This window comes from Eutrigla gurnardus (assembly GCF_963514095.1).
Source record: "Eutrigla gurnardus genome assembly, chromosome: 8".
NCBI classification, from domain to species: Eukaryota; Metazoa; Chordata; class Actinopteri; order Perciformes; family Triglidae; genus Eutrigla; species Eutrigla gurnardus.
This window is the reverse complement of record NC_139922.1, coordinates 10,284,233-10,298,128: the sequence shown is the minus strand read 5'-3', so window position 1 is coordinate 10,298,128 and position 13,896 is coordinate 10,284,233. Positions and strand designations below refer to the sequence as shown.

Here is a 13,896-nt window from a genome sequence, read left to right as displayed (position 1 = left end):
ATTTTTATGGTTTTAGACCAACAGACAAGCTGCCCAGATTGTATTTACCCGACGTTAGGCTATCGTAAACATGACTTGGGGAATGTTTGCCTCCAAACTCATTGTTTTGGTGTTCTGAATGTACTTGTTGTACTTGTTCCTGTGTTTGAGGGGAGCGTGCCTCAACAGACAGCCCCTGCTAGTCGAGCGCCTATCGCGCAGCAGAGGAGCTACAAGATGGCGCAAGCAATATTTGAAGTGCTCGAAGGTAGGACTTATGTGTTAATAACCACGTAATTGCAGTGGTAATAAAACGTAAATGTGCATTTTAAACAGCTTCATCAAACCAGAACCATTGCCTTGCGCAGAAACACACTATAACACTACATGTATGCGTCTAGTATTGTTTTAACAGTCAAAACATCCCACAGAGGGAAAAGTGATTGTGACAATAAACAAACAGACAGATTGATTATCGGTAAGACATTATGGACAGCTTACCCCTGTCAGTCGTTCTCATCATATTGCAGTCGGACAATAAAATCACGTGTCCTCTCTTGCTCCTGTCTGTGACTGTTTTTACATACACTCAACAAAAATATAAACGCAACACTTTTGTTTTTGCTCCCATTTTTCATGAGATGGACTTAAAGATCTAAAATTCATTCCAGATACACAATATTACCATTTCTCTCAAACATTGTTCACAAATCAGTCTAAATGTGTGATAGTGAGCACTTCTGCTTTGCTGAGATAATCCATCCCACCTCACAGGTGTGCCACATCAAGATGCTGATCTGACATCATGATTAGTGCACAGGTGTACCTTATACTGCCCACAATAAAAGGCCACTCTGAAATGTGCAGTTTTGTCTCACAGCAAAATGCCACAGATGCCACAAGCATTGAGGGAGCGTGCAATTGGCATGCTGACAGCAGGAATGTCAACCAGATCTGTTGCTCGTGCATTGAATGTTCATTTCTCCACCATAAGCCGTCTCCAAAGGCGTTTCAGAGAATATGGCAGTACATCCAACCGGCCTCACAACCGCAGACCACGTGTAACCACACCAGCCCAGGACCTCCACATCCAGCAGGTTCACCTCCAAGATCATCTGAGACCAGCCACTCAGACAGCTGCTGAAACAATTGGTTTGCATAACCAAACAATTTCTGCACAAACTGTCAGAAACCGTCTCAGGGAAGCTCAACTGCATGCTCGTCGTCCTCATCGGGGTCTTGACCTGACTCCAGCTCGTCGCCGTAACAGACTTGAGTGGGCAAATGCTCACATTCGATGGCGTCTGGCACGTTGGAGAGGTGTTCTCTTCACGGATGAATCTCGGTTTACATTGTTCAGGGCATATGGCAGACAGCGTGTGTGGCGTCGTGTGGGTGAGCGCTTTGCTGATGTCAATGTTGTGGATCGAGTGGCCCATGGTGGTGGTGGGGTTATGGTATGGGCAGGCATCTGTTATGGACGAAGAACACAGGTGCATTTTTTGATGGCATTTTGAATGCACAGAGATACCGTGATGAGATCCTGAGGCCCATTGTTGTGCCATACATCCATGAACATCATCTCATGTTTCAGCAAGATAATGCACGGCCCCATGTTGCAAGGATCTGTACACAATTCTTGGAAGCTGAAAATGTTCCAGTTCTTGCATGGCCAGCATACTCACCCACGACAGCGTGTACCAGTTCCCACTAATATCCAGCAACTTCGCACAGCCATTGAAGAGTAGTGGACCACATTCCACAGGCCACAATTGACAATCTGATAAACTCTATGCGAAGAAGATGTGTTGCACTGCATGAGGCAAATGGTGGTCACACCAGATACTGACTGGTTCTGAGTCCCCAGACCCCCAATAAAGCAAAAAAATGCACATTTCAGGGTGGCTTTTTATTGTGGACAGTCTAAGGTACACCTGTGCACTAATCATGATGTCAGATCAGCATCTTGATGTGGCACACCTGTGAGGTGGGATGGATTATCTCAGCAAAGCAGAAGTGCTCACTATCACACATTTAGACTGATTTGTGAACAATGTTTGAGAGAAATGGTAATATTGTGTATCTGGAATGAATTTTAGATCTTTAAGTCCATCTCATGAAAAATGGGAGCAAAAACAAAAGTGTTGCGTTTATATTTTTGTTGAGTGTATTTTCAACAGGCCCCTTTGAGAACAACACACTGTTGTTGCTAGGTGAGGCCCCCTATAAGTCTGTTCACAGCGACCCATATGCTTTGTGTATGAGTTTCCTGAGGTATTCATCATTATTACTATGTCATTTGTGTTTACTTCCCAGTCTGTATTATAATATCAATACAGGATAAGAAGAGCTGAAGTAGAAACCACTACAAAGCTGCTGATCTTGACTTAAACCATGCACTATTTTTTATTTCACATAGGATTTACTATTATGCCACAAAGACACGGGTTCCCTTCCATCTCCGGGGCCATACACATGTTCAGATTCCAGTGAAACATCCAACTGTGAAATGCTCGGAATATAATGGAGCCTCGCAGCATGTGACTTATTACATGTTTCTCCACCTTTCACCTCTTCCTCCTCTTCAGGCATGGACAACCAGACAGTGTTGGCGGTCCAGTCTCTGCTGGATGGCCAAGGTGGAGTTCCTGACCCAAACAACCAGAACGTGCCTGGGGCGCCCACCATCCAGTCTATGGGTATGTGACAGCAAGTGACAGCTGAGTGATGAGAATTTTTAAAAAGCCAAAAGGTTGAATTTTTTTTCTGCTCACAATAACAACCTTGTTTTCCTTTTATTTATTCCAAACGAACCATGTTTGTCCCTGAATGAAATGTGAAATGCGGCTCTGCATCCTGTGTTCCCAAAGTGCTCTTCCTTCCACAAACCAGCTGTGTAGATGAGCAAACATAATAGCTTGGAGTATAGATTGACAACTACTACATATTATTAATCGGTTATACAAAACAGTATGTGAATACATCTTTTATTTGCACAGATGTGCTGGAGATTACTGCAGAATACAGCACTGCAGGTGCCTCAAACATCTGTTTGTCCTTCCCACAGACGACGAGGACGTGTTCCTGTGTGGGAAGTGTAAGAAACAGTTCAATTCTCTGCCAGCCTTCATGACACACAAGAGGGAGCAGTGCCAGTCTAGCGTCCCCTCCCTGTCCACAGTGTCCTTGGCCTCCACCAATGCTTACACACCGGTCCCCTCAATCAGCTCTGGACCACAGACTCCTGCCAACAGACAGGTGAAGATAGTTATGGTGTCTTAAAATCGAGCTGAAATTAAAAATGACATTTATATTGTGAACCTAATTAACTATATGTGCCCACAAAATTGCAAATAATCTATTTGTTTGTATTTTTGTATCAAAACCTAATTTCTCATTCTTCCTGGAAAACAAAATATGATGCTTGCTTCAGGTCAAACTTAACTGTGGTTAATCAATAAAGTATTTCATTAGTTTATTGAGGAATCACATAGTAGATAAGGTGATAATGTTGTTGGTTCATACAGAAAGGAAAACAGTAAATCTAGCAGATAGAATAGAGACATTTTAGAAAAATGTTGTTCGTTGAATTTTTGTAAAAGAACAGAAGTGAGAGCAGGACTATGAAAAGAAAAAAAGAAGGATTACAGGAAGAGGAATATTTATTATTTCCCATTGTGATGACTATATTTAGCAAAGTGCATAAGCATTCTGCATTTCTACATACTCAGGCATGCTTTCTCAATTGTGGATGTCTATATTACTCATATTAATGAATGTTAATTACTCCGCACTTATACATCAGGTATCCACCTACATCACAGTCCCTCCCTCCCCTCTGACACACACTCTGGTCCAAGGCAACGTGCTGGTCAGTGACGACGTTCTCATGTCGGCCATCTCAGCCTTCACCTCCATCGACCAGCCTATGGCTACCATGCAGGCTCCTATACAGGTAATAAAGCACAACATTACGCTGTCTTTGTCGCCCCATAAAGCATCACATCCTTGGTGGTCACTGTGCTTTCTATTTAACATCGCAAAAATCACCAAACGCGTGATTCAGAGCAAATTTGGGATAGCTTAAAATATCCATTTTCAGTCCGATCATACAATTTACATAAAATGTATATGATTTGCTGCAGTATTATCAAATCTCTCCTTCCTTTGCTGTATTGCAGAGTAACCTAAGTATGCACACAGCTGGCGTATCTTACCTGCAGCATCATCATCACCACCACCACCATCATCATCACCACCACCAGCAGCAGCAGCAACAACAGCAGCAGCAGCAACAGCAACAACAGCAGCAGCAGCAACAGCAACAGCAACAGCAACAACAGCAGCAGCAACAACAGCAGCAGCAACAACAGCAGCAGCAGTCCTCCCACCCTCTGCCCCCCAGCCAGACACCGGCCCACCCCCTGTCGTCTGGACAACCCGCCCAGCAGACGCTTTCCTCACAGGTCCCAGTGAGTCACAGCAACTCAGTGGTCCAGGTGTACAGTGCGCTGCCCCACATGGCTGGGGGTGGTGGTGCAGAGATCCACACCTTGGGTCTGCAGCCGTTCCATCCTGTACAAGTGAGTGAAGCTGGCTGTTTGGTTACCGCCACTGTATTAGATGTCATGCACCATTGCATTCCAGACTTCCTGGTGTTGCATGTGAAAGACTCTGGCTTTATTAGCTGAAGGAAGAATATTAAAGAAACTCCCAATGGAATTAGTTCAAAAATGCAAAAAAAAAAAGACATGAACAGAAGACTTAAACTGAAAAGCAGTCGAGGACAAAGCACTGAGTCCATGTGTCTCCCTCAGGTGCCCAGTCAGTGTGTGGAGAGCCAGCCGTTCACCACCCCGCCCGTCTACAGCCCCGGGAAGCACGGCACCAAAACAAAGACCTGCAGCATCACCAACAACCTGACAGAGCTGGGCGACTTTGAAAAGGTCATCATCCCCAAACGGTCAAGAAGTAGCAAAAAGATCTCTGATGGAGCCACAGGTATGGAGGGAAGAGATCAGGAAAACATTGCAAGTTTCTTAATTATTTGAAATAATGTTTTGGACCAAATCCGTTGGAAAGCGATAGTCTGTGCGGTCACAACCGCTTTACATTTGTCTTATTTCATAGCAAATAAAAAAATGACATGAAGGAAGATTATCTGAAAATTTAGAGTCACTACAAATCTCTAAAAATACTATTACTGCTACTGTCACAGCTAAGGAAAATAATCAAGTATTCATTCATTAATAAAACAAAGTAAGATAAGTATTCATTCACTGAATTTCACTCCCGAGCAGAGCAGCTTAAAGGAAAAGGACCGAAGCTGAAGTGTAATTTCTGTGACAAAATCTTCTCGAAAAACTTTGATCTTCAGCAGCACATTAGAAGGTGAGTCACCGACCACATGATAGACCGTGCCCATCTGAAAATAGACTTCAACCTGCAAGACAGGGACTCAAATCCCTTCAAATTATGACCTCTAACTATTTTCTTTCTACAGTCACACAGGAGAGAAACCGTTTCAGTGCATCGTCTGTGGCCGAGCTTTTGCCCAAAAGTCCAACGTGAAGAAACACATGCAGACCCACAAGGTTCAAACTATGTTTGATAATACTCTTTTTTATGTCGTATGTGCTACCCAGAAAAACGTCCTCGTTAGTCATCATAATTAGTTTAATGGCTCATGCAAATAAAACTAAGGATACAAATTCTCGCATAAAAAAACCCAACTCTCCTCAGAGTTTAGGCAACACTCGCCCAAAAACATCTGCTACATCTGTCAAGCTTAAAGTTGTTGCCACGGCACATGCAGTTTATAACAGTGACGGATTTAACACTTGGGATTCACGGCCATGTTTGTCCTTGATTTCAGACAGAGGTGGACAAAAGCAGCCCTCTCATTTTCAGCAATTTCTTTTATCAGGTGTAGCGAGTTTTATATTTAAGCTAACGTTAGCTCCATGAGGTCAATATATGTAAACTCCAAACGTGGACAATGAGGATGAAAGAGCAGCTACAGTTGTCTTGACCATATATAACAACACAGTAAAAACAAGTGTCCTCACTTTAAAGGTGTGGCCTATGGATGTGGCCAGCACAGTATCCAGATTACCAATCACAGTAAAGGTGGTACCAGTGCTATCCAATGAGGAGGAGGGGGGCGGGGATCAGCTGCAGCAGCAAGGCGAACCGGAGGAGGAGGAGGAGGAGCAGAACTGTCAAACACAAATAGAAGAAGAAGACGTTCAAACAGGTAATATCTGTTTACATCCTAATGACACATCCCATCATTCATGCTTTGTATGTCAGTTATATGGATGAACCAAAGACGAGTGGACGTAGTCATCAGGACGTCACATATTGGTTTGTGCACTACGGTTTTGAGGCCTCGAGTTTGGCATTTTGGTCGTCACCATCTTGAATTTTTGCAACCAGTGAAGGGAAGTGACCGTATTTGGACTGTGGCGGAACGAGGGGTGACAGAGCAGCAACCTTACAGCATCTGACTCCATCTGGCTTCTGGTGTGAAGCTGTTAACAAAGTCAGCTGCATAATTCAAGATGATATTTATAGCTAATTGCGTTAGTAGTGACAGTAGAGACAGTAGAGACGGTAGTGACAGTAGAGACTGTAGTGACAGTAGAGACTGTAGTGGCCACAGTAGCCACCCCCTACTTTATGATCTATTTGACTCTAACTGGACCAAATTTACAATGTTTACTGAGATAATTATGAGAAGTTGGGTCATTTACTCATAGACTTCTAAGCAATCAATCTTTTTTCAACCGGAGGAGTCGCCCCCTGATGGCCAGCAGAGAGAATGCAAGTTTGAGGCACTTTAGCAGTGGCTTCACTTTTCAGAACAGGAGGTTGCTTCCTGGGATTAACACATTGACCCCATAGTCTGATTATTAGGTACACCTATCTTAAAACAGTCTAAGACAGTAGCCTGCAATAAATCCTACATCTTTTATATTTTATTGTGTTGTACCTTTGTCCTGATTCTAATCTTAAAAGTAATAACAGCTACTGATCTGACATCAGATTTACAGCTCCAGCCCTTACAAGAAATACAATGCTCGATTACAGAAGCTCCAGGGGAGTTGGAAGAGAGCGCTGCTGAGGCTCGGGCTGATCCAGATCACAGTCTAGGGGAAGCCACACAGAACGGGAATCCTCAGGTACAGATGCAGGTGCAGTCCAACCAGGATCAACAGTGCCAAGCTCAGACCAAACAGGTCGTTGTAATAGACAGCTCCTACCAGTGCCAGTTCTGTGCCACCAAGTTCAAGACCTACTTCCAGCTCAAGTCTCACCTGACCCAGCACAAAGGGGAGCAGGTGAGTGCAGAGTCCATAGGTTTGCTCATTTTTAGGTTAGAAAACAATGGGCAGTAATGTTTACTTGACTTGGAGTAAATGGGATAAAACATAAGAAACTTTATTATTTCTTACATGACAAGATGAATAACCAAGCTCACGTCCCTGCAGGTGTACAAGTGTGTGTTGAAGTCCTGCTCCCAGACCTTCCAGAAGTTGGAACAGTTCCTGGAGCACATCAGGACGCACCAGGAACAGCTGACCTACCGCTGCCACCTCTGCAGCAAAGTGTTCCCATCGCTGTTTGAACTGGGGGTCCACCAGTACTCCCACTGCTTTTGCCCACAACAGAGCACACGCAAGGAGACCACCATCTTCAGGTCAGCTCAGTCACACACACTTGGTGTCGATTACGTATTAAAGCCGAACCCACAGAAGAACGTTGGCATCCCATAGTGTTTTTGAGTCAGGGCGGCTCAAAAACCAGCACTTTTTCTTGCGTTTCATCTTAGGTGTATGAAGTGTCAAAGCAGATATTCCACCCAGGAGGCCCTGGAACAACACCTACTCACTGCCTCGCACAACTTTCCCTGCCCACACTGTCAAAAGGTACGACACACACTGATGTGAACACATTCACACTATATAACTGTGGAATCTGTAATGATGTCATCATATAAAGAGGCAGTACACTCAGTTGTTAGCTGCTTAATTAATAGGCTCGTTGGAGATGAGCCAGGTGTGCGCAGAATTGATTGCAGGACAATGCATGCTGGTTAGATTTGTGTCCGGCTAGATCCTGACTTTGACTTTTGACGTGGGCAGCGATAACCTCACAAGATCAAGGCAACTGCCGTTTTTGGAGCCAGGCACCGCAGTTGCTCTGAATCAACTGCAAGACCCAGGGTATGACGGGAAACGCCTGGCTGTCGCCTGATCAAAGAGCTGATTGGCTCTTAGTTTCAACAACAAACACCACGTTTAGGAGAAAATACTAAGTTCCTTTGTAATTGTAATAAATAACGTTAAATTTCAGTCTTGTGTTGCGCAATGAAGGTTTAATACACTATATTGCCAAAAGTATTCACTCACACATCCAAATAAGTGAAATCATTTCCATGGCCAGGTGTATAAAAGCAGACTATTTCTACAAACATTTGTGAAAGAATGGGTCGCTGTCAGGATCTCAGTGAATTCCATGCTTCTGTGATAGGATGCCAGCTGTGCAACAAGTCCAGTCGTGAAACTTCCTCACTCCTAAATATTCCAGTCAACTGTCAGTGGGATTAGAACAAAGTGGAAGTGATTGGGAACAACAGCAACTTAGCCAAGAAGTGTAAGGCCACGTAAAATGACATTTACATTTAGGTCATTTAGCAGACGCTTTTGTCCAAAGCGACTTACAATAAGTACATTTGTCAAAAGAAAGAAACAAAGAAACCACAACATATCATTGCTGATAAAGTAAGAGCTAAAAATAGAACAAGTGTTAGGTCCTCATCTGAGTAAAGTAGTAGATGATCAGCAAACATACCTTAAGCACAACAGTGCTATGATCAAAGCTATGATCAAAGTGCTGATAGGTAAGCAGGGTCAGCGGATGCTGAGGCACATAGGTCACCAACTTTCAACAGTCAATCGCTACAGACCTCCATCTTCATATGGCCTTCAGTTAGCTCAAGAACAGCGTAGAGAGCTTCATGGAATGGGTTTCCATGGCCGAGAAGCTGCATCCAAGCCATACATCAGCAAGTGCAAATGCAAAGCGTCGGATGCAGTGGTGTAAAACACGTCGCCACTGGACTCTAGAGCAGTGGAGACACCTTCTCTGGAGTGACGCATCACGCTTCTCCATCTGGCAATCTGATGGACGAGTCTGGGTTTGGTGGTTGCCAGGACAACGGTACTTGTCTGACTGCATTGTGCCACGTGTAAAGTTTGGTGGAGGGGGATTATGGTGTGGGGTTGTTTTTCAGGAGCTGGGCTTGGCCCCTTAGTTCCAGTGAAAGGAACTCTGAATGCTTCAGCAGACCAAGAGATGTTGGACTATTCCATGCTCCCAACTTTGTGGAACAGTTTGGGGATGAACCCTTCCTGTTCCAACATGACTGTGCACAAGGCAAGGTCCATAAAGACATGGATGAGAGAGTCTGGTGTGGATGAACTGGACTGGCCTGCATAGAGTCCTGACCTCAACCCGATAGAACACCTTTGGGATGAATTAGAGTGGAGACTGAGAGCCATACCTTCCCGTCCAACATCAGTGTGTGACCTCACAAATACACTTCTGGGAGAATGGTCAAAAAGTCCCATAAACACACTCCCAAACCTTGTGGAAAGCCTTCTAGAAGAGTTGAAGCTGTTGTAGCTGCAAAGGGTGGACAAACGTTATATTAAACCCTATGGATTAAGAATGGGATGTCACTTAAGTTCATAGAGTCAAGGCAGGTGACCGAATACTTTTGGCAATATAGTGTATGTCAACAAACATATCAGGTTAATACTAATAATTACAATAATAAAGGTTCTCTAGTTTAGGTTTGAGATGTTCAGGGCTTCTGTTTTTCATGTCCCATTTTAAGACCCGGTGCTGATCTGTTCTCTTGTTGGCCATCAGGTTTTCCCATGTGAAAGGTACTTCAGACGCCACCTCCCCACTCATGGCGTTGGAGGGAGGTTCAAGTGTCAGATCTGCAAAAAGGCCTTCAAGACAGAGCATTACCTCAAACTGCACACACGTATTCACTCAGGTCTGAAAGGCTTCCAATCAGCAGTCTTCTTGTCTTCTTGACATTTGTCTGTACGAAGATCATTGCTGAACATTCTCTGTTGATGCAGCTGTTTCAGTTTCTTTAGGTTTCACTATTGTTAGTGTCTGTTCAGCCACGGTGGCCGTGACTTTATTCCTATCACACCAGACAGAAGGAAGAATCTATTCTTAAAATTAGGAAGCTCTATAAAGTCTACTTAATGTCTGAGCAAACTATTGATTAAACAAGTAGATGTATCTCTGGCTAGATGTTAGCACCTCACTGCTTTAGGAGGCTGTGCAATTAAAATAATTTGACCAGAGCAAACACTTCATCCTCACTAGATCACATCATTGAAGTGATAACTGTACAATAACTGTAAGTCATTAAAGACGAGCTATTCTGCTCCGTTTCTGATACATACTTGTATTCCAGGTTACTACTACAATGCGTTTACATGCTTTAATGCTCAAAAACACTTGATTTTCCCATCAGGCTGTGCTGCAGCAGCTCTTCTCAGTCTCTCTCTGAAACGCTCTATTAGAGCTCCTGCCCCTCCCTCCCCAAACAGGCCCAGTGTGCAGAGTTGTACTGCTGAGGAATAGTATTTAAAAATGTGTTTTAGCCACTTAGTTCTTCAACTCCTCTTCCTTTAAAGTCCTTCCAAAGGAAGTTTCTCTTTTTAGAAAACAGCGCATGTATTTTAGCTTCAACTCATCTTCATTTAGACACAGGACATTTACAGTCCTACTAGACATGACGACTCCATGCTCAGCTCCTTTTACAGGCTTTGGTGTAGGGTGTGGCAAAGTAGCGACTGGGAAGATATACATATTTGTTACTTGGTGACATCACCATTTACGGAAGGAAAGGCTAGATTTCAAATCGAGGCAGCTGAAGCAGTTCAAGAGCAGAGTTTCTGTGGGAGAGATTCACTCCCTTTGGAGTGTGCTTTTTGTGCTGGTTTTATAAAGAACAAAAAGCTTTATAACTCACTATAAGGGGAAAAGCAGAAAAGCATAATAGGTCCTCTTTAAGGAAAGTGTGTGTTTGGTTTTCTAGGTGAAAAGCCATACAAATGCTCCCTCTGTGAGGCGACGTTTAACAGGAAGGACAAAGTGAAGAGGCACATGCTCATCCATGAACCTTTCAAGAAGTACAAGTGTCCCTTTAGGTGAGTCTCTCCTGTTAGCTCCTTCTAACTAATTCTTCCCCTGTTCCCATTCTGTCTTTTTATCAGTCAAGCCCTTTTTCTCACGGCTGTCCTTCTTTTCCTTTTCCTCCTCAGTGCTGCTTTCATGTTCCATTTGTATCTATTGATTCTTTCTTCTTTTATTTAATGAAGTGCTATCTTTTTTTATTATTATTATTTTGTTTTTATCAGGACACACGTTGGCTGCACTAAAGAATTCAACAGACCAGATAAACTCAAGGCCCACATTCTGTCCCATTCTGGTGAGTGAATCATTTCATGTTAATCATCGCCACAAAGATGATGCAATATTTCTTGTGTAATGAAACGACATTTCCTCACATGATTTATATGAAAAGCAGTGAACAGCTTGACAATAATAGAGGTTGGTGGTCACGCAGATGTGGAAATATTGATGCTGGATGAACGGGTATGCTGGCAGTGTCAACAGATTAAATTAAAGTGATCGAGATATCATCTTAAATTGTAGAAGTTAGGTTCTTCCTCCAGAGAGAGAATTGTTTGTATCACTTAAACTACCGTTTGCAGCTGCGTACAGTCCATGTTTACACAAGGCATGATACCCTTCATTAGTATCAAAAATGACATCATTACATTCTTATAATCTCCTCTTTAGGTATCAAACCCTACAAGTGTCTTTACTGTCAGAAGGCGTTCAGCCGCAGGGCCCACATGCTCGAGCATCAGCAGTCCCACACGGATAACTACCGCTTCAGATGCTCCACCTGCAACAAGGGATTCACCAGACAGAGCTATTACAGGGACCACAAATGTCCTGCAACAGGACTCGGGACGGGAACTGAAGGGGGGACCGGGGAGGCAGAGGGAGACGAGGTGGTGGGAGTGCTGATGGCAGAGGAGAAGGATGGAGAGGATGACGGCAGAGGAAGCAGCTACTTGAGAAAAGAGAACATGCTGGGGGGGGATGACGGCGAGAATGACGACAGCTCAAAGAGCAGCCAAGAGGAGTTGGAAACACATGGGGGGGAGGAAGAGGAGGAGGGAGAGGAGGAGGAGGAGGAGGAGGAGGAGGAGGAGGGGAGGACTGACGAGGGCTGTCGGGCTGCAATGATTATCGCCACCATCGAAGGAAGGGACAGAGAGGAGGACGACAGTATGGAACATGGTGCTGTGGCACTGCAGCACATTCAGAGCAATGACCGAAACTGTTTGCAGCAGCCATGTTTGTAGTTTCAAGCAGTTGGAATGTTTCCTGGACGTGGACCAAACAAACTAATTTATCTGTTATTTTCTAAAAAGCCAGGGAAATTGTTTTAAATTAAAACGTTAACTTATACCCACTGCTTTCACTTCTTTTGCTGTAAAGTAAGTAGGCCTACAGTGTGTTAAGCTGGTAGATCTGTATTGCCAAAATCACCAGTGGACCATGTTCATGTACTTGTTTACAGATTTGTTGTCAGTTTTTCCTGATATATTTTTTTTTTTTTTTAGCAAAAGCTAAATTATATTAGGTCCCAAAGTATTTAATTTAATTTACGTCAATATAAATGTTGTTGCATTTTGAGTCAAGTTCCATCCTCTGATACTCTCTGTTACTGTTTTTTAATGATCAGTTTGACAGTTTTTCAAATACATTAGTCTACTCACTTTCCTTCAGCTTTACTCGTTTACTTCTTCAGATGGTGATTTGTTAGATTTCCGAGATCATTTAGAGGGAGCATAAAGAAAAGGGCTAAATCCGAATGTAAAAATAGGAGCATTAACAGGTCCAAAGTGCCCAATTCTACAGGTCCACAAAGGGGCTCATGCAGACAGCACCAGACCAACTCCAGTTGCTGGAATTACCCTAAATTTGTCATAATGAAATAATGAAAACATTGTAGAATCACCAAATGCTGATGATTTGGTTGTGTGGAGTTTACATGTTCTCTCCCGTTTCCTCCCACAGTCCAAAGACAAGCAGGTCATGTTCATTGATAACTCAGATCCCCGTAGGTGTAAATGCTGATGATATGAATTACCTAAATGTATTATATTATGACATAATATGTCATAATATAATACTATTATTTATAATAATAAAATAATAATAATAATATATTTATAATATATATTATTTATTTGAAATGCTTTCAGGGTGGGGCTGCACAGTTTGCATGTTCTCCCCGTGTAAGCGTGGGTTCTCTCCGGGTTCTCCGGCTTCCTCCCACAGTCCAAAGACATGCAGGATGGGGATAGGTTAATTGATGACTCTAAATTGCCCATAGGTGTGAATGTGAGCGTGAATGGTTGTCTGTCTCTACATGTCGGCCCTGTGATAGACTGGCGTCCTGTCCAGGGTGTACCCTGCCTTCACCCAATGACAGCTGGGATCGGCTCCAGCCCCCCCCGTGACCCTGAATACAGGATAAGCGGTAGACAATGGATGGATGGATGGCTTTCAGGGTGAGACAAACCGTCTTCAGTCCTACAAAGAAAAAGAAATCCCCCTTTTCACAGAAGAAGCTCAACGTAGAGGTTTCAAGTAAGTATCGTGTATAGCATCAACTGTGTTAACGATAATTAAAGTAAAGATCATTTTTATCTTATATTAGGACAACGGTAAACAGAAGGTGAGACCTAACCTGTGTGAGTGAGTGGGAGAGCAGAGAAAATATTCTGAAGAGTGATG

General features: G+C 43.4%; 1 protein-coding gene across 4 annotated transcripts; it reads left to right on the top strand.

Annotated features, from left to right (window-relative positions):
• The first annotated feature begins 155 nt into the window (after window positions 1–155).
• znf341 (zinc finger protein 341) lies at window positions 156–12,859 on the top strand. 4 transcript variants are annotated; one of them, XM_084014799.1, is made up of 16 exons: window positions 156–247; window positions 2,568–2,678; window positions 3,047–3,237; window positions 3,785–3,934; window positions 4,161–4,562; window positions 4,797–4,980; window positions 5,280–5,370; window positions 5,483–5,573; window positions 6,055–6,235; window positions 7,027–7,322; window positions 7,473–7,681; window positions 7,814–7,910; window positions 9,919–10,051; window positions 11,114–11,225; window positions 11,436–11,506; window positions 11,881–12,859. In XM_084014799.1, the coding sequence occupies exons 1-16, from the start codon at window positions 217–219 to the stop codon at window positions 12,453–12,455; spliced, it is 2,925 nt and encodes a 974-aa protein (XP_083870925.1). In that variant the 5' UTR covers window positions 156–216; the 3' UTR covers window positions 12,456–12,859. The 4 variants fall into 4 exon arrangements, with proteins under 4 accessions (XP_083870925.1, XP_083870924.1, XP_083870927.1 ...); XM_084014798.1 differs by having other exon boundaries at window positions 5,277–5,370; window positions 11,881–12,858; XM_084014801.1 differs by having other exon boundaries at window positions 7,072–7,322; window positions 11,881–12,857.
• Window positions 12,860–13,896: the final 1,037 nt, after the last annotated feature.

Bases quoted from the DNA above. Each gene is read 5' to 3' on its own strand.
- znf341 (XM_084014798.1), top strand. From the start codon at position 217: ATGGCGCAAGCAATATTTGAAGTGCTCGAAG. The intron at 2,679-3,046 runs GTATGTGACAGC...TCCTTCCCACAG, and splicing joins GCCCACCATCCAGTCTATGG to ACGACGAGGACGTGTTCCTG. The intron at 6,236-7,026 runs GTAATATCTGTT...ATCTGACATCAG, and splicing joins AGAAGAAGACGTTCAAACAG to ATTTACAGCTCCAGCCCTTA.